General features: G+C 58.5%; 1 protein-coding gene across 1 annotated transcript in view; it reads left to right on the top strand.

Moving 5' to 3' along the window:
* DSCAML1 (DS cell adhesion molecule like 1) overlaps nucleotides 1–22549 on the top strand; it is a 324313-nt gene that overhangs the window by 246784 nt on the left and 54980 nt on the right. Inside the window, exons 8-10 of the mRNA XM_062197103.1 lie at nucleotides 7169–7447; nucleotides 7837–7956; nucleotides 8775–8951. Of these exons, the coding sequence (XP_062053087.1) occupies nucleotides 7169–7447; nucleotides 7837–7956; nucleotides 8775–8951 (576 nt within the window). The remainder of the gene's footprint in view (nucleotides 1–7168; nucleotides 7448–7836; nucleotides 7957–8774; nucleotides 8952–22549) is intronic.

Raw genomic sequence — 22549 nt, 5'->3', positions numbered from 1 at the left:
TTGAGCCCAGAGTACTGGGGGGCTCTGTAACATCACAGGCCTGGGGAGGAGAGGAGCCCTCCCCGCCCCCCGCTGTTGCACCCCAGTCGGGCTGAGGGTTGTCCTGGTCACCTCCTCAGCCCAGTGCTTCTGCCCAGCCCAAGGGCCTTGCCATGCCAGCAGGAGCCTCACAAGCTCCTGGCACCCCGGGCACATCAGCGGTGACGGTGGCATCCAGCCAGCCCGCCTGCCCGGCTGTGCTCACGGCACCTGTATCCATTTCCCGCAGAAGCAGGGGACCGAGTGTTCACAGTGTAAACATCAGGTATTAAACCATCTAACCTCTTCGCCGCTCCCCTCGCCCACACGCACCAGCGAGCACTCAGCCGGGTCTGCTGGCTTAAAAGGAAGCAATAACAACAGGGCAGCTGCGCGCTCCGAGGCCTCGGAACATCCTCAGAGCTGCTCCGCTCATCAATTATGCAGCCCCGTTCCGGGAGCGATCAGCCCTAATGAATTGAATCTGATGCAGTCCGCCTCAGCGGCTGGTCGGGCCTGTAGTGCCCCAGCCCAGGGTGGGGGAGGGGGCGGGGTGTGAGAGAGAGAGCCCATGCCCTGGCCACGTGTGTATACCCAGCACCCAACACAAGCGTAGTATCCACAAAGCAGGGTGTGTGTGTGTGTGTGTGTGAGAGAGAGAGAGAGAGAGAGAGAGAGAGAGAGAGAGAACCATGTGCAGGCTCCCTTCCCCACCCTTAGGTTCTGAAAAATTCCAGAAACCCAGCCCTAGAAGAGGTGTGGTCCCCTCTTTCCTCCCTAGACCACTTGTGTGAGGGGTCCCCATGCCCCCACCACTCCCCAAGCCTGGGTCCCTCCTCCCCCTCCCCCTTCCTCCCTCGCCTCATTAGAATGCACTTTTGCAGAAGAACCCATCAGAGCTGATTATGATCACGCTGCTTGATTAGCTGATGCGCTGCTCTTCCAAGAGCTACCCATGGAGGGGGTGGAGGAGGTGCCCCTGGGCATGGCGAGGGAGCCCTGGCCCTGGCGGGGGAAGGGATGGGCAGGGGGCAGCACTGCAGACCCCAGTGCTACTGCCCTGCTGGAAACCGGAGCAGACAGCAGGAGTGCAGGAAAGGGCTAGGTGGGGTAGGACAGGGCCCTGGAAGCCGGAGATAAATTGGAGGTCCCCTCCCCCAACACCTCTCTGTGGAGCCAATGGTTGGTGGGCAGGGAGGGGCAAAAACTATGCAGCTCTGTGAGCTGGAAAAACAACTGCTGACTCCATTCCTTCTGGGACTGCTTGTCTCCTAATGAATTTTTCAAACACTGAGCTGAGAAGCGAACACACGTGCAGGCGCCTCTCTGTGGGTACACATGCCTGGACACCCTGGCACATACAAGTGTGCACAAGCAACACAGTCGCACAATCACCTCTCCGTGTTTGAGCACACACACATGCGTGCATGCCGTTACATATACACAGATGCTCCCTCTGTGCCCTCTTGCAAGGCACAGTTCCTGAGCCACAAAAGGTGGCAGCAGGTGGGGCCCAGTGAAGCATTGCCCGAGTGAGCTCTCTGTGACCTGACAAGGTGCGAGGGGCAGAAGGGAGAGAGGGTAGAGGATGTATTGAGAGCTGCCTAGGATTTGGCACACATAACGTTGGGTGTCGGGGAGAGCCGAGCTGCAGGGGGGGCGGGTACTTGTCTCTGGGCACAAGGAGAGCTCCTTGGCAGGGTGCTAAGAGGCAGGCACACAAATCCAGCCTGGACTTGTTGACCTTAGGACCCCCTGTAGCTGAAAAATAACATAGCACAAAAGCATCTCTGGGCACACACGCTGTTTAATTAACTAGGAAGACGGGGCTGCACTGGGCGCACCTTGGCATTGGCTTGGTGAAGAGACATCTCCATCCCTATCTAAGCCTCCAAGGGTCTCTGGAGCCAAACCAAAGGTGTGAGGTACTGTGTGCCCGTGCTCATCAGGGCCAGGATCAGGAGGTGTGCCAGGTCCCTGTGGAGAGCCAGTAAAAAGACACATGCACACACACATGTACACACATACATACATGCGCCTACTCCCTACCCACAATCATTCTCCCCTACTGCCCAGGGCCCAGCGCCATCTCGCCCCTGCCATATCCTGAGAGCCTATGGCAGAGGCCCTTTCCCACCCTGATGAAGGGGCCGGGGTTTCTGTGGTCGGGGGGTTTGAGAGAGAGCAGGGCACCTGGCCTGCTATTGGCAGAGGTGGAGGTTTGGAAGGAACTCTGCCGGAATCCATGGGAAGAGAGCACAGCAGACTCCATCAGAGGAGATCGCTCGCCACACCTGGGGGAATTGGGTACTAAGGAGCCTTGCTTCCCCAGCCAGGGGAGCCAGGAACACAGCAGTAAGAAACTGCCTTACAGGACAGTCAGGACTGATGACGTTGGCAGTGGTGATGAAGATGATGACAGCGCTGATGAAGTACCCATTGGTTCATTCATTGGTATTTGCTGTGCACTCTCCATATTTGAGGCACTGTACAGCTATGCTCAGAACAGACGGAAATCCCGGGCACCAGGGAGCTTATATTTTAGTGGAGAAACGCACCATCGTCAAATACATAACAGATGTCTCATTCGCAGGAGTGAGAATGAGAGTGCCAAGGCCAGGGGGTGAGGCTTTGTGGTTCTATATAAGGTGGTCCAGGAAGGGCTTCCCAAGATGAGCGATTCTGTAAGAAACTGAAGTTCATTGCCATTGTTCCTGAATAGGAGACCTGATAGAACTGGAAAATCAGTGTTGGGCTTTCGAGATTAGCTGGTCCAACCCCTCCACTTTGCAGATGAAGAAAACCGAGGCTCAGAAGCAGAAGCAAAGAGGGCAGTGAGGAGGCAGCTTGCCCATCATGGTCCCTTAAGTGGAACCCAGCGTCCTGGCCCCCTCTTTCCCATCTCCGTGCTGCACAGAAGCCCTGACTTCCCACGGTGCACTCTGCTAACAGGTGCAATAAATAAAGGCTCATGCTCAAAGAGAGTTGATGAGAAATGCCATAAAGCGTTTATGGGCTGGGCTGGTGGTCAGCACACTTTCCCCTGAGTGACACTCCCAAACAAGTGGCCATAAAGACTTTATGGTGGCTGGACACGGCACTGCATGCAGTGTTACAGCCCCAGCAGCCCTGTCAGCCACTGCGTCCTCCAGCCTCTTGGGCATGGTGAGAGCTTGCTAATGAGGGCCGTGGCCACAGCAGGGCACCTGAGAGAAACTCCCGGTTGTGCCCCCTACACCCAGGCTGTCTGCTGGCAGAGCTAGGACTTGGGGGCAGGGGGCCCTGGCTATCACCAGGGTGGAGATGGTCAGAGACCCTGCCTCCTGACGGACTGAGCTGCCCAAGGTAGAGATGGACACACACGTTCCACCAGCCCGTGCCTGTTGGCTGAGCGCTGGGAAAGGCACTGTGCATCACTGGTCAAAGAGCAGCGCTGGATCTGGGCAGCCGCCGCTTGTGCATCAGGAAGAGTCCCCATGGACTTGGCTTCTAAGCAGGAGCCACATCCCTTAGCTGTCTGCAGGACAAGCAGCCACTGTCCCCTGCCTCAGCCTTGCCCCTCTCTCCCTCATCCCATCTGAATTTTGAAAGCATGTGTGTCCTTTAACTGTCAGATCACCCACTAGTGGGATGGCCCCGTGTGCTCTGAGTTCAGCATGGTGCTTGTCCAGTCCTCAGGGCGGGAGGTGTCTTCCCCTCCCCAGCAGCTCCCGAAAGCCCTGTCTGTAGTGTGAGCATGCGTCTGCTCTCCCCAGCCCACATGGAGCATCACGCCCTCACAGAGCAGGCGTTCCATAAATATTAGATGAATTAGTTAATTAATGAATTAAACTGCCTTAGTAACTTGCTCTATTATCTAAAATCCTTTCTTACTCAGACAGCCTTCCCCTTGCCTGAACCAAGTCTCACTGTCTGACTTCAGCCTGCCTCTAGCCTCTTGCCCTGTGCACAGTGGCAGTGTGGTGCTTTAGCCGTTCATCCCCATTGGTGGGGGCCTCCAGGCCTGACAGCCCCTTAGCCCCCTCCTCCCACCTTCTTGCCTTGCTCGTATGCCCTGCCTTCCAGCCCTTGGTCACTGTCACCACTCTCCCCCCTTGTTCATGGTCCTGTGTCCACAGGGCTTTTAAGTCACAGGAGCCAGTTTGATGCTGGGACCTCATAGGCCTGGCCCCTAGGGGGCCCCAGAATTCCAAAGCACAAATACAGCATCTTGGGGAACAGCACAGGGCACCCCCTTACTCTGGGTGAACCCCCATCCCCTGCTGTCCCCACCCCTCACCTGCCTCACAGGTGAGCTTCTAAGGTCACCGCAGGAAATGGCACCCAGACCTATGTTCATTCGCTTTGCTCATCCGACAAGCATTTATTGGGTGCCTACGATTTGCCAAGTAAATAAGACCTGGTTCTACAACTCCAGCTCCCAGCACCAGTGGGTGGTGATACAGCTGACCCATGGTAAGTGGAGAGGAGCAAGGTGCCTGCCAAGGGCTGGAGGAAAGTGGGCTTCACGGAAGAAGTGGCATTTGGGCAGATCTGAAAGGACTCCTCCAGGCCCAAGGAGGCAAACTGGTGGCAGATGTGGGTCTTTGCAGCGAGTCCAGCAGAAAGCCTAAAGAAGCCCAGAGGCCTAGAGTTGACCTGGGCACACACACATGCACTGGGGTGGGGGGGGACCCTCAGAAGCCCAACAAGAGGACTCTCTGGGACTGGGCATTGGGCCATTGCTAGAGTCAAGGTTCCAGAGGAATCCATCTGAAGATGCCTAAGGGCCAACAAATATGGGGGGTGGGAGGCAATGGCTCATCCCAGGGGGAGAATGACAGCCAGAGATGGGAATGAGGAGGTCCTGACAGCGACCGGAGCCCCCAAAGCCAAGTGTATCTAGAATAGGCGGAGACAAAGCCAAGCAGGCGGGGACAGGGACAAGTGGTGAAAGACAAGAAGCACGGTGTCCAGCTGCGCTCACCCAGGCAGGCTATGGTGTGGCGCTGCAGGTGGCCGTGGTGCGCTGAGGGAGCCCGGGGCTGGACTGAAGGGCAAGGTGGGAGACAACACGGAGGCCCTGCTGAGGGTCGTGGAGGCAGCGTCCCTGAGACCTAGAAGTCTCAGTCAAGAACTGGCCCAAGGATCCACAAGGCAGCAGGGGGGCTTTTCTGTATCCAGCGTTGGCCAATCCCCACAGACAGCTTCCTGCTGAGCGCTGAAAACCCTGAAGGTGCAGGGGGCACCTGGAACCTACACTCAGTGCCACTTTCCCTTCCCCTCGGGGGGCTCATCCCCCACGGCGGCCATCCTAGGTGGCCCCAGAGAAGCAGGATCCCAAGAAGCTGGGGCTGGAGCCTGCGTGGAGGCCAGAGGACTTCGGCCGGCCTTGTAATTGAATTACTTGACTACAGAAAGGCGACCCCGTGTCCAAGGTGCTCAGGCTTGTTAAGCCGATTGTCTGTCTCCTGCGCTGGCTTCTCCTCCACTTGCTAGGGAAGCCGCTGCAGCCTAATTGAGTTATCATAAAGATAATGGCTGATGCTCTAGCCTGAGCCCAGAAGGGAGGGTCCATCTCCAAGCAACAGGACCCCAGGGGCTAAGCGGCAAGGGAGGAGGGGCGGCAGCAGCTCCAAGGGGAGGGAGGCTGAGCAGACAGAGCTTTGCCCAGGTGAATCTGAACACCTGACTGTAGTGCAGACCACAGAGCTCCCTCTGCTCATTCCTGCCACCCACTCATGAGACCAGAGGGTCTCTGGTCTGGGCATTTTGGGGCTATCTTCAAGAGTCCCTCCAAACAGCAGTGTTGTGATCCAGCGGGTTAAGTAGTGGCTTGAGATGCCTACATTTCACTGCCGAGTGCCGGTTCAAGTCTCAGCTGCTCTACTTCCCAACCAGCTCCCTGCTAAATGTGCCTGGGAAAGCAGCAGAAGATGGGCCATGTGCTTGTGTTCCTGCCACCCACATGGGAGGCCGGATGGAGTTCCTGGCTTCTGACTTCCACCTGATTCAGCCCTGGCCATTGTGGCCATTTGAGTGGATGGAAGATTCATCCCCTACCCACCCTACCCCCCACCATGCTCACCCCTCCAAATAAATAATTCTTTTTTAAAAAAAAAAAGAGAGAGAGACGGGGCCGGTGATGTGGCTCACTTGGTTAATCCTCCGCCTACGGCGCCAGCGTCCCATATGGGCACTGGGTTCTAGTTCTGGTTGCTCCTCTTCAGGTCCGGCTCTCTGTTGTGGCCCGGGAGGACAGTAGGGGATGGCCCAAGTGCTTGGGTCCCTGCACCAGCATGGGAGACCGGGAGGGGGCGCCTGGCTCCTGGCTTTGGATCAGCGGCAGTTTGGGGAGTGAATCAGCGGAGGGAGGACCTTTCTCTCTCTCTGTCTCACCGTCTGTAACTCTACCTGTCAAATAAATCAATAAAAATCTTAAAAAAAAAAAAAATAGAGCCTGGATGTGGAGAGCAGATGATATTTCAAATCCTGCCATCAGCTCTTTTGAAACCTCAAGCAATGCCTTCTCTGCTCTGAACCTCAGTGTTCTCATCTGCAAAGTGGGGACCGCCAAGCCCAGGTCATGATACGAGGCGACACCTGTGAAGCGAGTGAAGTGACCAAGGGTGTGAGCCTCGCCGGTCCCAACACCTGATGACAGTGCACAGGGGCAGGGCAGGAGGTGGCCCCTCTGTTGGGGGAGACCTGAATACAGCATCCCAGGTGTAGACCAGCAGCTACGGGGCACACGTGGGGACCATCTCTTCACCAGCCTTCCTCTCTTGTCTCCTGGACACGTTATCTCTAGTCTATCCCAGGCCCCCAGAGAGCTGTGAGATGAATCTCTGGGATGAGAACATGGGCACAAGCTGAGAGCGGGTCAGCAGGTGGGTAGAAGTCAAGACACACGTGATTCAAGTTCAAGGACAAAGCTAAAGGTCAGAGTTAAGGTCAGACCCACAGAGGCAGTGGGTCCAGGCCTAAGTGGGCAGGGACAGGAGCCAAGCAGGGCCCCCCGGCTCCCCTGGGAGTCGCTGGGTACACAGGAGCCAGGGGAGCCCTAGTTAAGGCCCATGCTGGGGCCTGGGGCTGCCCAGAACCCCACAGCGAGGCAACCGGCTGGGCTGGGGCAAGTGGGGGCCTGACAGCAGCACCACTGCCTTTCCAGTGCCCCCTCTGATCCAGCCCTTTGAGTTCCCGCCCGCCTCCATCGGCCAGCTGCTCTACATCCCCTGTGTGGTGTCCTCGGGGGACATGCCCATCCGCATCACCTGGAGGAAGGACGGACAGGTGATCATCTCAGGCTCGGGTGTGACCATCGAGAGCAAGGAGTTCATGAGCTCCCTGCAGATCTCCAGCGTCTCCCTCAAGCACAACGGCAACTACACGTGCATTGCCAGCAACGCCGCGGCCACCGTGAGCAGGGAGCGGCAGCTTATTGTGCGCGGTGAGTGGGACAGGCCGCCGCAGCGGGAGGGAGCTCTGGCGCTGCCCTGCTGCTGGGGCAGTGGCTCTAGGTCTCCAGTTTGAATCACGGGCTTATGGGAGGTTGGCTCCAGCAGGGCCCCTCAGGATCATAGGGGCCCAGCATCTCATTTTCCAAGTCAGCAAACTGAGGAGACACTTGCTGCAAAGGCAAGATTGGAACTCAGAACCCCCAGATCTCACCCTCATATTCAGCAAAAGCTCTCAGCTTCTCGGGTTTCAGAAGCTGCCTGCTCCCCACTTTACAGTGGTCCAGCCAGGAAGGGCTGGCATGGAGTGCAAGGTGCCTGAGCCTGGGACACCTGTCAAGGACTGAGACACCTTTTTCTCCACCACTTGCTCTCTCCACAGTGCCCCCTCGATTTGTGGTGCAGCCCAACAACCAGGATGGCATCTACGGCAAAGCTGGTGTGCTCAACTGCTCGGTGGATGGCTACCCGCCGCCCAAGGTCATGTGGAAGCACGCCAAGGGTACGCCCTGGGCCCAGCCAGCGTCTGCAGGAAGGGCAGGGGAGGGGGCACAGGAGGATGCTCTGCTGGACTTTGGCCTGTTCACTAGCCCTGGGTGGGTGTCCTGGGCTGTCACCTGACCTCAGGCTACCTCGATCTAGGGGTCATCCTCAGTCGCCCCCAGGGATCTGCCCTCGTGCTGACTCCCAACGTCCTATGCTCCCCACATACTTGCCCTCCCCTGCCCACCTCCGGCCCAGACTCGGTACATGTGCAGCACCTGCCCTCGCTGCCACAGCCTCATTGCCCTGCTGCTCAGTCAACCTGCTGTGGGCTCGAGATCCTTCTTAGAGCCCAGCTTCCTCCCAAGGCCCCACTGGGTGTCTGCCCAAGCCTCATGTCCTAGGCTGTGTCCACTGCTGACCCTGGGGGCGGGAGGAATGTCCCCAAGCCCTGCTTGAAGGAAGTCTGGCCTCTCTGCCAGACTGGACTGCCTGTGGCCAGGCCGCTGCCATTTGAAAGCTCAGGCTTCTCTCTGCCTGTTCCCAAGTGGCCCAAAAACATCTCTTGCTTCTTCTCCAAGGAATTCACCCGCCAGGCAGCTCAGGGCCAAGGTGGGCACTGAACAGAGGCCCAGACCCCAGCTGCACGCCTCTGTCTCTCCCACGACCAGCAGGAGCCATGTGGCTCCAGCATTTTGACAATGGCGCAGGCTGTGCTGCAAAATGACCCTAGATGGGCGAGAGGGGGAAACCAGGGCGGTTCCTCTGGCCCTCCAGTCCTACCTGGCACCCTCCCTGGGCAGAACTCCAGCACTCCTAACTGCTGCCCCCTTCCAGGGAGCGGGAACCCCCAGCAGTACCACCCGGTGCCCCTCACCGGCCGCATCCAGATCCTGCCCAACAGCTCGCTGCTGATCCGTCACGTCCTAGAAGAGGACATCGGCTACTACCTCTGCCAGGCCAGCAACGGCGTGGGCACCGACATCAGCAAGTCCATGTTCCTCACCGTCAAGAGTGAGTCCTGCCCCTACACGGCACCCCCAGCTGCCCCTCTCAGCATCCTCCCTGCCTAGCTCCTTGCTCTCCCTAGCGTGGGACCCTCTGAGAGGGACGTTCAGACGCCCTCTCGTAGGAAAGGAGGGCCTCGCCTCCCAGCACCCTGCCCATCACCATTTGCTCCAGGTTGTCTGCCCTGAAATGCACCAGGGCACCCCGTTTACTACGATCTTCACATCAAACAGCTTATTTCGGTCAGCTCAGAAAGGAAGGCCCCAGATACACAACATAAGAGAAAGTCTTACTGTCGGAAAGCCTGGGCTGCCGTCCCTGTCTGCCCGCCGGGCTGTGCAACCTTGGGCTAGTCACTTTGCCTCTCTGTGCTCCAGTTTCTGCACCTGTGCTTGAAGTTTTCACTCCCAGCCCACCCACCCCACAAAATTGCTGTGACCAGCGCAGGAGCTACCAACGGGAAGAGAAAGAAAGACGTGTTGGAAAAAGTCAAAGATGTGACACAGCTCACTGTAGCCGGTGCTGTGTCTGCACCTTCTCAATCCCTGGACCAGCGCTGGGGATTATCAGTCACGGTTCCAAGTCACAGCACACTTTCCCAGGGGGGCCAGGTAATGGGAGAACAGCCGGTCAGGGAGTGGGCCCCATGCTGTGGCTGGCGGCCCTTGCACGAGAGCCCGAGTTTTCGTGTCTGGCCCAGCCCCATGTGAGTCTGGGGTCCTTGGCTCAGTGGCTGCATGACCCTGGTGAGCCCGCTGGGCTGCACAGATCTGCAGGCTGCTGAGTGCAGGCATCAGAATGGTACCCTTCGGGTCTGTGTCCAGAGCAGGGCAGACCCCGTGTAGTCCCACAGCCAGCTGTTGCAAGGGCGCTGCCCCGGGGTGGCGTGGGGAGCTTCCTGCAATGGGGCCCGCTGTGCGTGCGGCCCTCCCCGTGCCCCCGGGGCCCCGTCCTGGAAGAATCAGAGGTCTTCTGCCTGCGCTGGAGCCCGGTACTCGGCTCTGCTCACGGCAGGGAAGCCCCGGCGAGGCGGCGATCGATCGCTGCTCAGGGAGCTCCGGGCCGGAATCCCCGCCCTGGGGAACCACTCGCCTCACACTATCAAAAAGCACTTTGTCCTTAATAAAACCAGGCAATCAATCTACATCCCTCGGCCAGGCAGGGCTCGCTGCTGCCGCACGGTGCGGGAGGCAGGGGCGGGGCGGGCGCCTCGGGAGCCAATCGGGTCCTTCTCCCCAGGCCGCGCCCGCCAGGCTCGCCCCAGACTTGCTCCTGTCTTTGCTCTTTCTCTGTAAGTGAGGGGCTCTAGCCGGGCCAGCGTAGCTGCTGGATCTGTGGCTTGCAGGTTCTCCCTGGAGTTGAGGGGACATGGGTGACGGAGGGCGCAGCAGTCAGGAGGTGGGGAGCCAGGCTGTCCGTCCTGTACTGGCGCATCCTGTTCCGAGGGGCCCTGGGCAAGTCCCTTTCCTCCGCCATCCTCACTCGCAGCCCAGGCAGTGGCCGTGAAACACTGGGGCATTAAGAAAGCGCACATTTTATGAACCCACACCCACCCACCCACCCACCCACCCACACACACACACACACACATGCTCCCTCTTCCCAGGGAGCTCCCGCCTCACTCCCTTGCTCCCATGTCCCCACGCCAGCTGCTCTGTCACTGGCTCCTGCCTCTCTCCCCAGCAGGGCCCGCGGGCCTCCTGTCCTGCATCTGCTCCCATCCCAAGCACCTCCGGGTCACATTTTCCCGCTCACTGCACCGCCTGGCCCTCTGTCACACAGCCTGCTCAGAGGCCGCCTCCCAGCCGCCCCTCTCACACTCCCTCTGTTCCTCACAGCCTTCCTCTATGGCCAACACCCCATCCATGCCAGCCCCCAGGGACCTGCCCTGGCCAGGCCGGCAGGAGAGGGGGAGGGAGGGCCTAGGACGTTTGAGGGCTGGGTATGGCAGGGCCTCCGTCCGACAATGACCCTGACCAGGGCCTGGGGGTGGGGCTGGGCACTGGGTGGGGCCTGGCCTGCCCCAGAACTTCCATTCTGCCCCTGCCTCTGTGCTTCCAAGTCCTCAGGCCTCCTTGCTGGCCGCCAACCAGGCCCTGCTGGCCCCAGGGTAGCTTGACGGACTCCTGGTTTGGAGGAAAGAGCTCAGAGTGAGAGTGACAGCCCAGATGCTGCTCCCAGCCCTGACCCACTGGCTGTATCTCCTGAGCCGTCCCTTCCTTCTCCGAGCCTTAGTTTCTCATCTGTACAACAAAGAGGCCGGGAGTAGACTCCAGGCCCTGGCTGACTCCAGCTCAGAGCAGCTGCAGGTCCAGCAGCGTGCGTGGTCTTTGCAGGCCACCTGACTGCCTCCCAGAACTTGGTGGAAAATAAATGTAATTAACAGAAGAAAATACCACGTCCACAGAGCTGCCTTTTATCTCCCTTTTAAAATATAAAACAGAGAGATAATGACCATGAGGAGGAGGAGGCAGTTCCTCCTCCGACGGACACATGGGAGAAAACTGAAGCATATTCAAAGTGGCTCTTCAGTGAGAGGCAGGTGCACAGCCACGCGGCTGAGGCAGAAGACGGCTGGCTGGGTTTTGATGTCGCCACGGCGTGGCAATGCCTCCCGGGCCCCCCGCCCCCGCCTCCAGCAGGTGACCTTATTAGGCGGGTCCTGGTACCTCCCCCAGATGCTCCTCCACTTTGTGGAGGCTCCAGCCATTGGGCCCCAGACAAAGCCCATGGCCAATTAAACACATAAGGGCTCTTTGTTGGTTTGAGTTTTGATTTGTTTGTTTAGCAAAATGTCAGACCAATTAAAGGGAGAGCCAAGAGCCCTCAGCGAGCAGCACCCTGCCACAGCCACAGGAAGTCAGGCAGGAGGGAATGGAGGCAGACTGTCCTGGGGGTCGATGGAGTGCAAGGGGAAGCCGCTGGGCGCCGGGCAGGCTCGGCCACCTGCCTTGGCTGCCCATTCATACCAAGGCCAGGAAGTAAAACCCTGGATGAGATGGCTGTGTGTTGGAAGCCCTGCCCATTCCCAAGGCAAGGAGTGGAAAGACGTGGCCATCCACAGCCCCAGAGCTCTTTCCTAGGCCACGCTCCTGGTGCGGGGAATTCCCTGCACTGATGTCCAAGGTCACTTCCGCCATCTGTCCTGCCATGGACCAGCCCTGCCACCAGCATGACCGTAGACTGAGGGATGGCTGTCCACAGGGCAGGGGCCTGGAGCCTGGATCAGGAAGTCCACACACACACTCATCATGCCCCTCAGCACAGATGAGAAACAGGCACAGAGAAGCCATGTGTCCAGCCCAAGGTTTGCTGGTGTGTCCCCTACTGGTGGGTGCTGTCTCCTCACCAGACAGAAGCCCCGTGGAGGCTGGGGCTGGTCCTGTCCTCCCTGGATAGAACTCCTGCACATAGCACCACTGTCATTCTGTGCTAAGGACTGGCCTGCCAACCAGCCCCCAGGCTGTAGGGCTGATCTCATCACATCTGGGGTCACAGGTCATAGGTCATGTCCTCAGCTCTCTTCTCCACCTATGAGTCCCCTTACTGGGTGAGGGGTCAGGGACAAAGACTCTGCTGGACCTGCAGATGGGCTGGGAGTGGGAAGCAGGAGATGTGGGCCTCCAGTCAGACTGGCTGGGGCTGGGCTGGAACTGGGGTTTGGCCCTGCCATAGCTGTGGGCTTTGGGGGCTGTTTCCTGCCCTCTCTCCCTGGGTCGTGGTCATTAGTCACGATCCTCCCTGACCCATGCCAAGCCTGTGCAGGTGGGCCCAGCCTCCCCTGCCGCTGGTGCAGCTGGGGGGCGGGGGTGGGGTGAAGAAGAGGGAGCCATGGTGATGATCTCCATGGCGATGCTGATGCAGCTGGTTGTTGGGCCTCTTGACTTGCAGACTTCATTGACTAAGGAGCACTTTGTCTCCTGCGTCATCAAACAGAGAGCAGGAGAGAGGCTGGACACATCCTTTCAGTGGTAGGCTCCCCACTGTGGCCCCCTCTTACAGGAACAAGGAGCCGGCAGTCCTGCCTGGGCCCTCGCCAGAGCATTTGCAGCCCTGGGCTAGTCCCAGGCCTTCCCCAATTCCTGCAGGGCTCAGGGAGGCCAACCCAAGGAGTGCATTTAGAGGACAGGAAAGCCTTGGCCAGGGAGCCGGAGTCCTGTTCTTGTCCCAGTGTCCCCCACTCTGCCCTGGGTGAGCTGGGGCCTGCCACCGTCTCCCAGGGCCCTGGTTTGCTCCTGTGTTCAGAGAGATCATAGTCCTGTCCTCTTCCCTCCCACCATGGACAGGACTTAACAAGGGGTTTGCATTCATTGTGCCAGTGGAAACCCAAGGGCACGCACTGCCAGTTCTCCAGGTCCCATGTGTCAGAAACTGTAGCCCTTGGTGTTTCGGGGTGTAACAGAGAGATGAAGCTGAGTTTGAGTGGCTGAAACGTGGGAGGTCTTACTGACCTCATGACACCTCGCTATCAACAGCTCACATCCTGAATTCAGCCCCAAAGGAGGTCTTTATGCCAGAGATTCAAGGTAGACTAAAGCAGTGTCCTAGGGGAGAGCCCCTTGCCTGGCCCCCCGCCTCTTATCACCATAGCAACTCAGGTCCTCTGGTGACCCAGAGAGGTTTGGTGGCAGGGCTAGGAGGGCTGCACCTGCCTGAGCAGCCTCCACGCCTAAAACAATAAGTGCTCATCCCCAGGAGTCCCCTGGGCCCCTCTATCACCACCACTTCACACTTCACCCACGGCTGCTGCAGCGCGGAAGAGCTGCCATTGAGTCCGGGCTCTGGGCGATCATTCAGGGCAGATTGGATGAATAACAAAACAACGTGCCTTGTCCACGGTCAGCCCAGGTAAAGGGAGCAGTCAACAGGCGGAGACAGAAGACGTGCCAAGGCCATCCCTGAGGAACCCAAGTTAACAGACAGTGAATGCAGGCGGACAGAGATCTAAGCAGTCCCAAGACCCATCCCTAAGAGGGGAGCCCAGAACTGCTCCCCCGGTGAGGCCTGAAGCCCCTCTGACAGTAAGGGCAGAATGAATGTTTGCAGGGGCTAAGCAGAGCGTGTGCACTTCCTGAGCAGCCCCCACGCCCAGCACGCTGTCGAGGTCTGAAAGGCAGGGTGACGTCACCCCCCCTTTCCCTCCAGGGATTTACAAACTAGCCAGGAAGCTGCAGCTAACAAGGTGAGGTCAAAATGTGTAGCACTACAAGTGCAAGGTCAGGTCAGAGAAGAAAACTCCCAGGGTGGACAGGCGTGGTCAGACTGAGCTTCCTGGAGAAGCCGGGGCTTAAGTTCTGCCTGCAAGAACAGGGAGGGTTTGGATAGGAAAGAGAGGCAAGGAGGCCTCCAGGTGGAAAGAATGGCATGAGCAAAGGCACTGGGGGCCTGCGCCGCGGCTCACTAGGCTTATCCTCCGCCTGCGGCGCCAGCACATTGGGTTCTAGTCCCGGTCGGGGGCGCCGGATTCTGTCCCGGTTGCTCCTCTTCCAGGCCAGCTCTCTGCTGTGGCCCGGGAGGGCAGTGGAGGATGGCCCAAGTGCTTGGGCCCTGCACCTGCATGGGAGACCAGGAGAAGCACCTGGCTCCTGGCTTCGAATCAGCGCAGTGCGCCAGCCGCAGCGGCCACTGGGGGCTGAACCAACGGAAAAAGGAAGACCTTTCTCTCTGTCTCTCTCACTGTCCACTCTGTCATTAAAAAAAAAAAAAAAAAAAAAGGCACTGGAGTGAGAAGCCAGGGTGGGAGGCAGTGAGGAGAGCACCTGACCACAGGGTGGCGGCTGAGGTGGGGGTGGGGTTGGATGAGAAAAGTGGCCTGAGGTCTGGATGTGACCTGCTAGGTGATGGAGATGACACTAGGTCCCGAGCAGAGGTTGGAGAGAGAGACCTCTGAGGGCCATGTTGAAGGCAGAAATACCAGGCCTCAGTGCACTGGCCCAAAGGAGCCAGGAGACTGAGTCAAGGGCTCAGGGCTGAGAGCTGAAGATGACAGCGCCATCCCTAGAAACAGATGGATGGGAACGAGGGGTGGCCTGTCACATGCCTGTGTCAAAGAGGACGCATCAGGAGGTCTCTGAGGACACACGTTGGCTGACGCTCCACCAGGGTTTCTATCCAGAGGTGTGTGTGAGACCTGATATCCTAGGCCCCACCCCGCTGAGGGGCCCCACCACTCATTGCACAACGGGCAGGTGTCCTGCCCCGAGCCAGAAGGAATGGGGCTGGTGGGCTGAATGCACACTCCCCTGGGATCCCAAGCCCCCGCCTGACTCCCCCTCCCCTGCCCCAGCCCTCTGGGCCTCTCAGTTCTGCAGAGAATTGAGAGTCGAAAGAAAATGTTCTCTGGCCTGTGTCCACTCCTGTCCAGGGCTGCCATTGTCCATTCGTTATTCAGCAATAGCTAATGAGTACCTGCTATGTGTCAACACCCGGGCCGGGTGCTAGGGGAGGCATATGCTGGGGCAGAGTGGAGGTGGCCTCTGAACACACCTGCACCTGTCTGCCTACTGCGGGGGGAGTGCAACAGGAGGGAGGCTGTCCCTAGAGTGGGGAGAGCAGAGCCCACCCAACCTGGCGCCCTGGGAAGCCCCTCCACCTCCGTGGAGCTGCACACATCGCCCTGAGAACCTGTGTGTTTGTGTCCCCCGGACTGTAACAAAGCACCACACCCTGTGCCTTGCAGCAGCAGGAACTTGCTCCTCACAGTCCTGGGGTTAGAAGTGAGACCACAGGGTGCCAGCATAGCTGTGCACCCACTAAAGGCTCTGGGGAAGGCAGCTCCCTCGCCTTGTCCCATGGCCGCCCGCAGTCCATGCGTTCCCTGGGTTGTACACACATCGCACCGGCCTCTGCCTCCGTTGCCGCGTGGCCTTGCTCTCTGTGTGACCTCTGTGTGTGTCTCTTCTCTTCCTATAAAGACGGGGTCTGCTGCAGTAAGGTGGACCCTTCTCCAGTACGACCCCAACTTATACCAGCAAAGACCCTGTTTCCAAGTAAGATCACAGTTACAGGTAGCAGGGGCTAGGACTTCAACACAGCTTCTCAGGGGACATAATTCAACCCCCAACAGCCCCCAGAGCTCTGTTACTAGAAGGTTCTGTGGTTTCTACCATCCTACAAGAGGCCCACCTAAAGACAAGTAGTTTCCTATCCCTAAGCTCCCTCTTGGTCAGGCCAACCTCACCTGTGCATAAACTCCAGGGCAGGGGCCTGCAGACCAGGCCTCGGGCCAAGGGCAGCCAGCGGGGCCTGTGTGACAGGACCCCAGCCGCACCTGTTCTCTCTGTGGCCACTCTCAAGCTGCAGTGGCTTCCACAAAGCCTAAAATCTCTACCATCTGGCCCTTCACAGAAAATGTTTGCCAACCCTAGATCTAGCGTAGTCACAGCCATGACCTGGAAGTCTTTCCAGAGGGTCAAAGAAAAATGGCACCATCTCCTTCTGTTTCTGAAAGGGTTCTGCTCCTCATCTCTGAAACAGGAATGAAGATGCCACCCACATCCTAGGGCATTTGGTGGGGGCGGGGAGGGCAGATTGAATGAGCTCGTTCATGTAAAGCATTAGCCACAGTGCCTGCACATAACAAGCGCTCGATAGCTGCGAGCTGTTATTGTTGCTGTCGCTCTGCCAGGATTCTCAGGGAAGTAGAGGACCAGAGGCTGGGGGGCAGGGGCAGGACCAGCCCCCACCTTCATTCGAAAACGCTCCCCTCCTGAGCGTGTACCCCTTGGCACACAGCCAAGAGAAGAACTGCCTCATCCCCATTTCACGGCTGGGCAAACTGAGGCCTGGCAATTCTGAAGGTCTCCCTGGGCTGCCATGCAGCAGAAACATGTGTGCAGTGCAAGCCCCCGAGGACCCACCCCAACCGCCTTCACACACACCGTCCGTACCCGTTCTGCGCCCTGTGTACTTGGCAGTGGACAGCCAGGGTCCCACAGGCCCCCAGCTGCACAGGCACCTCCCCACTGGCTCTCAGAGCGAAGCTGATTGCTTCCATGCAATTTGAATTAATCTCATGCTTCAGGTGGAGCTTGGCTAATCAGGGGAGACAAGAAGCCGAAGTGGGTGCAATCAAATTAACAACGCCACGGCCCTGGCTCTTTAAGAAGGGGAAAACAAAGCTGGCGCCAGAAGGCACCCCCCCCACTTCCTCCGCCTTTCCCCGGGGAAGCCTGGAGCTGCTGCCACCCGCCCAGGCTGGCCACCCCACGTGCCAACAATGCCCCTTTGTGGCAGCTTATCTCACACTGCCAAACAGGGCTCCTGTTCTTGTCAGGAGCTTGTTAACAAGGAACAGAGACACAAGCCTTTGCAGGGAAGGGGAGGGGGCTGCACTGGGGGGAAGGAGGGGCCCACCCTCCCCCCCTCGCTGCGTGTAATCCTTCCCCAACAAGAGTGGCTGAGGGCTCTGAGCCAAGGGCCCCCTTCTCCACTGACAAGGTGGGTTTTCAGGGTTCTCAAGGAGCTTCAGCGCACCTGCTGTCCCTTGGAGAAGGCCCTCCCAGAGGATAAAGAGGGGCACATCCAGAAAGGCATTGAGCATGCCCAGTGCATCCCATCCAGCCAAAGCTCTGAGGTTGCTGGAGAGATCCAGTTAGACCTCCATAAGGACTTCCTTGAAAAGCAAAGCCCCTTCCTTGGGCAGGTGAAGAACCTCACAGTCTTGACCTTGGTGCCCTTCTTTCAATCCTGTTGGCTCTGGGCTCTGGGCTGGCTCTGTTGCCTGAGGCAGAGGAAGGATGCAGGGGGGATGAGGGGCCGTCTGCCACCATGGGCTATGTGTAAGCCTCATCTGGGGGCGGAGGTGGTCCTTAAGCGATCAGGGTGCTGGCCTGCATTAAACCAGGGTGCTGACCCATTAAATCTAGGGCCTCTGGGAACAGGGTCTGCGCGATGATGTTTTTCAAAAGCTTCCCAGGTGATTGTGCTACAGAGCCAGGCCCGAGCCCTCCTCAGTCCCCCTCAGTCCCCGCCTGCGAAGGCAGCCAAGCCCAGGCCCCAAGCCCCCCACGTTAGCCTGCCTTCCTCTTGTTCAGAGCTCAGCTCCTGACACTCTGGTTCCCAGCACCTGCTCCACCGTCTGCCGTCCTCCTCTGCCCGGTGTTACGCCGTGGGTGAGACCACGGACACCCTTGGTGGGAGTCCGGCTCAGCCACTTGCTGGCTGTGTGCCTTGGCCAGTTTACTTCTCTAACCCAAGGGTTCCCGTCCGCCTGCACAGCGGGAACCAGGGCTGTTGTGAGGATTCCACGAGGCAGTGCACACGTGGCACTAGTGAGCCTCACTCCCCTGCCCACGGCAAGGCAGGAACTGATTGCCACTCTTTCCTGTGGATTGCTGCCTACCCAGCCCCTCCCAGCAGCCAAGGACATTCGCTTCCTATTTCTTCCACGTTCTTCCTACATGCACTGCTCCTCCCCTTTGGGTATTCAGAACGGAGTCTTCCCTCCCTGGTGAGTTGGGAACTTGTCACAAACACCAGCTGAGCTCCAATCATGGGGAAGAAGAGAGGGAGGGAGACAGAGACAGCCTGACACACGGCCCCCCAGATCAGCCTGCCCCTGCCGGGCCTCCGTCCCCATCGCACTCCCCTCCCCACCCTGCCCTGCCCCACTCCACCTCTCAGCCTGCTTCCGCACTGCCCCTAGAATTCATTCGAGGGGAGAAAGGAACCAGGCAGGGCCTCCACAAGGCAGGGTGGTGGCGAATTGTCAGGGGGACTCGGGGCTTGGTTTCCTTGCTGCCAGTCACGAGCTGTGTGACCTCAGACAAAGCAGGGAACCTCTCTGGGGCTCTGCAGCCTCACTGGTAATGGAGGGGGTAACGGACCCTAAGTCAGCTCCTGAACACGATTGACACCTGCTACAAAGAATGCACTAGAGCTTTGTAAACTGCAAGGGGCACCCCCCCACCGGTCCCCCTACGCCTGGGAGATGGGACCCCAGAGGCAGGAGGAAGCTGAGGGGGCATAGAGGGCCCAAGTTGGCTCAGTCTGCAATTCCCCTGGCAGGGTCTGGGGACCCTCACACTCCACCTCCCAGCCTAGGGGGATGCTGGGGCTGAGCAGGCGGCAGAGCTGTCTTGCCGTGGTTTAAAAATCTATCAGCCTCTCACATCAAATTAAAATGTAAATAGCAGCTGGTCCAGGCAGGACCTCAGGGGTGACAGGAGCCGGCCTGCGAGTAATTTCACAGACGGGAACCGGTTACATCGGATTCTGACAACTGTCTTGTTTCTGAAATTGATTTCCTCTCCCCTCGGCTTGTTGCCCTGGGAGGACCCTGGAGCCAGGGGAGGGGTGATCACACTCCAACCCTGGCCTCTCTCCTCTCAGTGGCACCTGCCAATAAAGGCCCCATCGGACCCAGGAGGAGGAAATCGGAGATTTCGGTGCAGCCTGAGCCCCAGGGGCCCTCCGTGGCTCCTCCCTGCCCTGGACAGAGTCTGGTTGAGGCCCGGGGCAGGCTGTGCCCAGGCCCTGGAGGAGGCAACAAAGGCTCCTGATGCTTTAGGAGTCTCCTTCTTTCAAACATTTGTTTATTTATTGGAAAGGCAGAATTACAGAGAGAGAAAGATCTTCCATCCGCTGGCTCACTCCCAATGGCTGCAACAGCCAGGGCTGATCCAGGCCAAAGCCAGGAGCCTAGAACTCCATCCAGGTCTCCCACGTGAATGGCAGCAGCCCAAGTTCTTGGGCCATCTTTTTTCCCAGGCACATTGGCAGGGAGCTGGTGCAGAAAGGGAGCAGCTGGGACTCGAACCGGTGCTCATATGGAATGCTGGCATTGCATATGGTGGCTTGACCTACTGCACTACAACAGCACATCCTAGGAGAGCCTCTTTCTTTCCATAAATATATGCCAAGTCCTGGCACAGAGGCAGCTCTGCAGTCGGACACAGGACATGGGCCAGCAGGCAATGTCCCAGGCAGTGCGTCTACGTGTGGCTCATGTGCCAGGGAAGTGCCCTGGAGTCACCAGGAAGTCTCTTGGTGCTCTCCCAGGCTTTGTCCCGGTGTGGCCCCCTACAGTGCCAGGTACCATACAGTTTGAATGAAACGGTCTGCTGCACTCCAGGACTGTGCGAGGCCCTGGAGAGAAACTCCCACGCCACCCAAAGGGGCTGCATTAGAAGGAGCTATGCACTTGGGGGCAGCCCACCCACAAGCCTGTGCCCAGCCTTCCCCAGAGAGGAACTCGATTCCCATGGCTGTTCAGTGGGTGACGTCACAGGGTAAAGAGGGGCCGTAAATCGTTAGGGCCTTCTGGTGTTCTGTGCAGTGCGCTGCCCTGTGGCTGTCGTCGGCACTTGTCACACAGGGCTCAGGCGACTGCAGGCCATGCCCTTTCCCTCCCTGGCTCTCCTGCCAGCACCCCTACAGCTGCAGTCCCTGCCACCCACCTGCCCACCCCGGGAGCCACCTGCTGAGACTGCCTCACCACAGAGAGCCCACAGCTTTTTGGTGACAGCCAGATCCCATTTCCCAAAGCCAGAGACTGCGTGCAAGGTGACAGACAGACGGCACAAGGCAGCCCACCTCTCTTGGAGGAGAAAGAATTGCCTTCCGGAAGCCTTGGTTTCCTTATCTGGAAAATGGGGATAATAAGATGTACCACGGCTGCTGTAGAGAGGAATCACTGAGCATTGAACCAAGAGGCAAACGCACCCAGCTTATTGCCTGTTCCATCAAGCACATTGTGGGCACGTGGGAGGCCATGGTGCTTGGTCTAGAAACATCAGGGCCATGTGCTTGGAGGCTGGGGACTGATCATAGCACCTACTTTGTGTGAGTTCGTTCGTGCAAGGTGCTCAGATTGCTGCCAGCACACAGTCAGCTCTCAACACCAGCGACTTGTACAGGTGTGTGTGTGTGTGGAGGGAGTGTGCCCTCCCCACTGTGGCCGTGTGGCCAGGCATGCCTGAACAACCCTGTCAGGGCATTGGCATGCCACTGGTCATCGCATCAGTTGTGTGTGGATGTCAGAACCTGGGCTGTGAGAGTGACTGTGTGTGTGACATTGCTTCTATGTGTGTGTGTGTGTGGCTGTAGGTCAGGACCCAGGCTCTCGCAGGTGACTGCACAAGTACACCCCTCCCTAGGGAACTCGTGGGGTCTGCTGTCTGGGCCACAGGCTTTCCCCATCCGGGAGGTCATGGTGCTTGTCACTACAGTTCAGCCAAGCAAGGAGACCCTGTCGTCCACACGGAAGCAACGGAGAGGCGGAGGCAGGGAGAGCAGGTGGGGAGGGCACCTGCTGCCCCGGCACTCCCCCTGGTAGGCGCTGCCTCGGTAAGCCCAGCTGTGCAGTGGCCGGGAGATCCAAGGCCCATGCTGTGGGCACAAGAGGGCGTTGTGGTTCTGGCAGGCGGGGACGGGGGGAGCCTCGGCGAGGGGCATGCTGCAGAGTTCTCTGCTCTGATGTCGGCTGTAAGACTTCGTAGGGCCTGGATCTAGGTCTGGTTGACCCTCTCTGGGGTGCTCCTGCTTGTCCACCGTAGTGCAGGCAGCATGCTGTCTCCCATTGCAGCCCTTTCCCTAACAGCACAAACCACTAGAACATCGCCTCTAACCCAGAGAGGCGCTCAGCATTGCACTGCACCTGCCCCGCGGGCCGGGGGCTCCCAGTTTCTGGAGTAACTGATGTCTGCCCCTCGTTCTGGCCATATCCCTGCTTGTCAGTGTCCTCCATCAAGCAGAGCGCCCTGAACAAGACAAAGGGTTGTGTGAGCAGCCTGAAAACTGGGGGAAGTGCTTAAGCTACCACTTAGCTAGCCCACAGCCCACGTCGAAGTACCTGGGTTCAAGTCCCAGCTCTGGCTCCTGACTCCAGCTTCCTGCTAACGCAGACCCTGGGAGGCAATGATTGATGGCTCAAGTAACAGGGTTCCTCCCGCTACCCACACGAGAGAACCGGGTAGAGTTCCCAGCCCCTGGCTTCAGTCTTGGCCATTGTGGGTATCTGGGGAGTGAACCTGCAGATAAGAGCATCTTCTCTTTCTGTCTCTGCCTCTCAACTGGGGGCTCAGTCTCCCAGTGTTGCCTCACTGCCCACCGTTCCTTGTACATTTCTGGGTGTGAAGCCTGGCCTCTCCCATCGGCTGTCTTTTTTTTTTTTTTTTTTTTTACACACAGAGTTAGACAGTGAGAGAGACAGAGAGAAAGGTCTTCCTTTTTCTGTTGGTTCACCCCCTAAATGGCCGCCACGGCCGGCGCTGCACTGATCCGAAGCCAGGAGCCAGATGCTTCCTCCTGGTCTCCCATGTGGGTGCAGGGCCCAAGCACTTGGGCCATCCTCCATTGCCTTCCCAGGCCACAGCAGAGAGCTGGACTGGAAGAGGAGCAACCGGGACAGGATCTGGTGCCCCAACAGAGACTAGAATCCGGGGTGCCGGCGCCACAGGCGGAGGATTAGCCAAGTGAGCTGTGGCGCCGGCCCCGTAGGCTGCCTTTTAACAACATTGCTGCTTACTTAGCAGTGTGACCTTGGGCAAATCACAGCCCTGTGCTGCCTCAGTTTCCCCATTTGTAAAAGGGAGCATTCTCCTGTGTGACTCATGCCGGTGCCGCTCAGCAGAAACATACGTGTAATTTTAAATGTTCAAAAC

The sequence above is a fragment of the Lepus europaeus genome, chromosome 7 (genome assembly GCF_033115175.1).
Source record: "Lepus europaeus isolate LE1 chromosome 7, mLepTim1.pri, whole genome shotgun sequence".
Lineage (NCBI taxonomy): Eukaryota > Metazoa > Chordata > Mammalia > Lagomorpha > Leporidae > Lepus > Lepus europaeus.
This window is presented reverse-complemented; position numbering and strand designations above follow the sequence as displayed.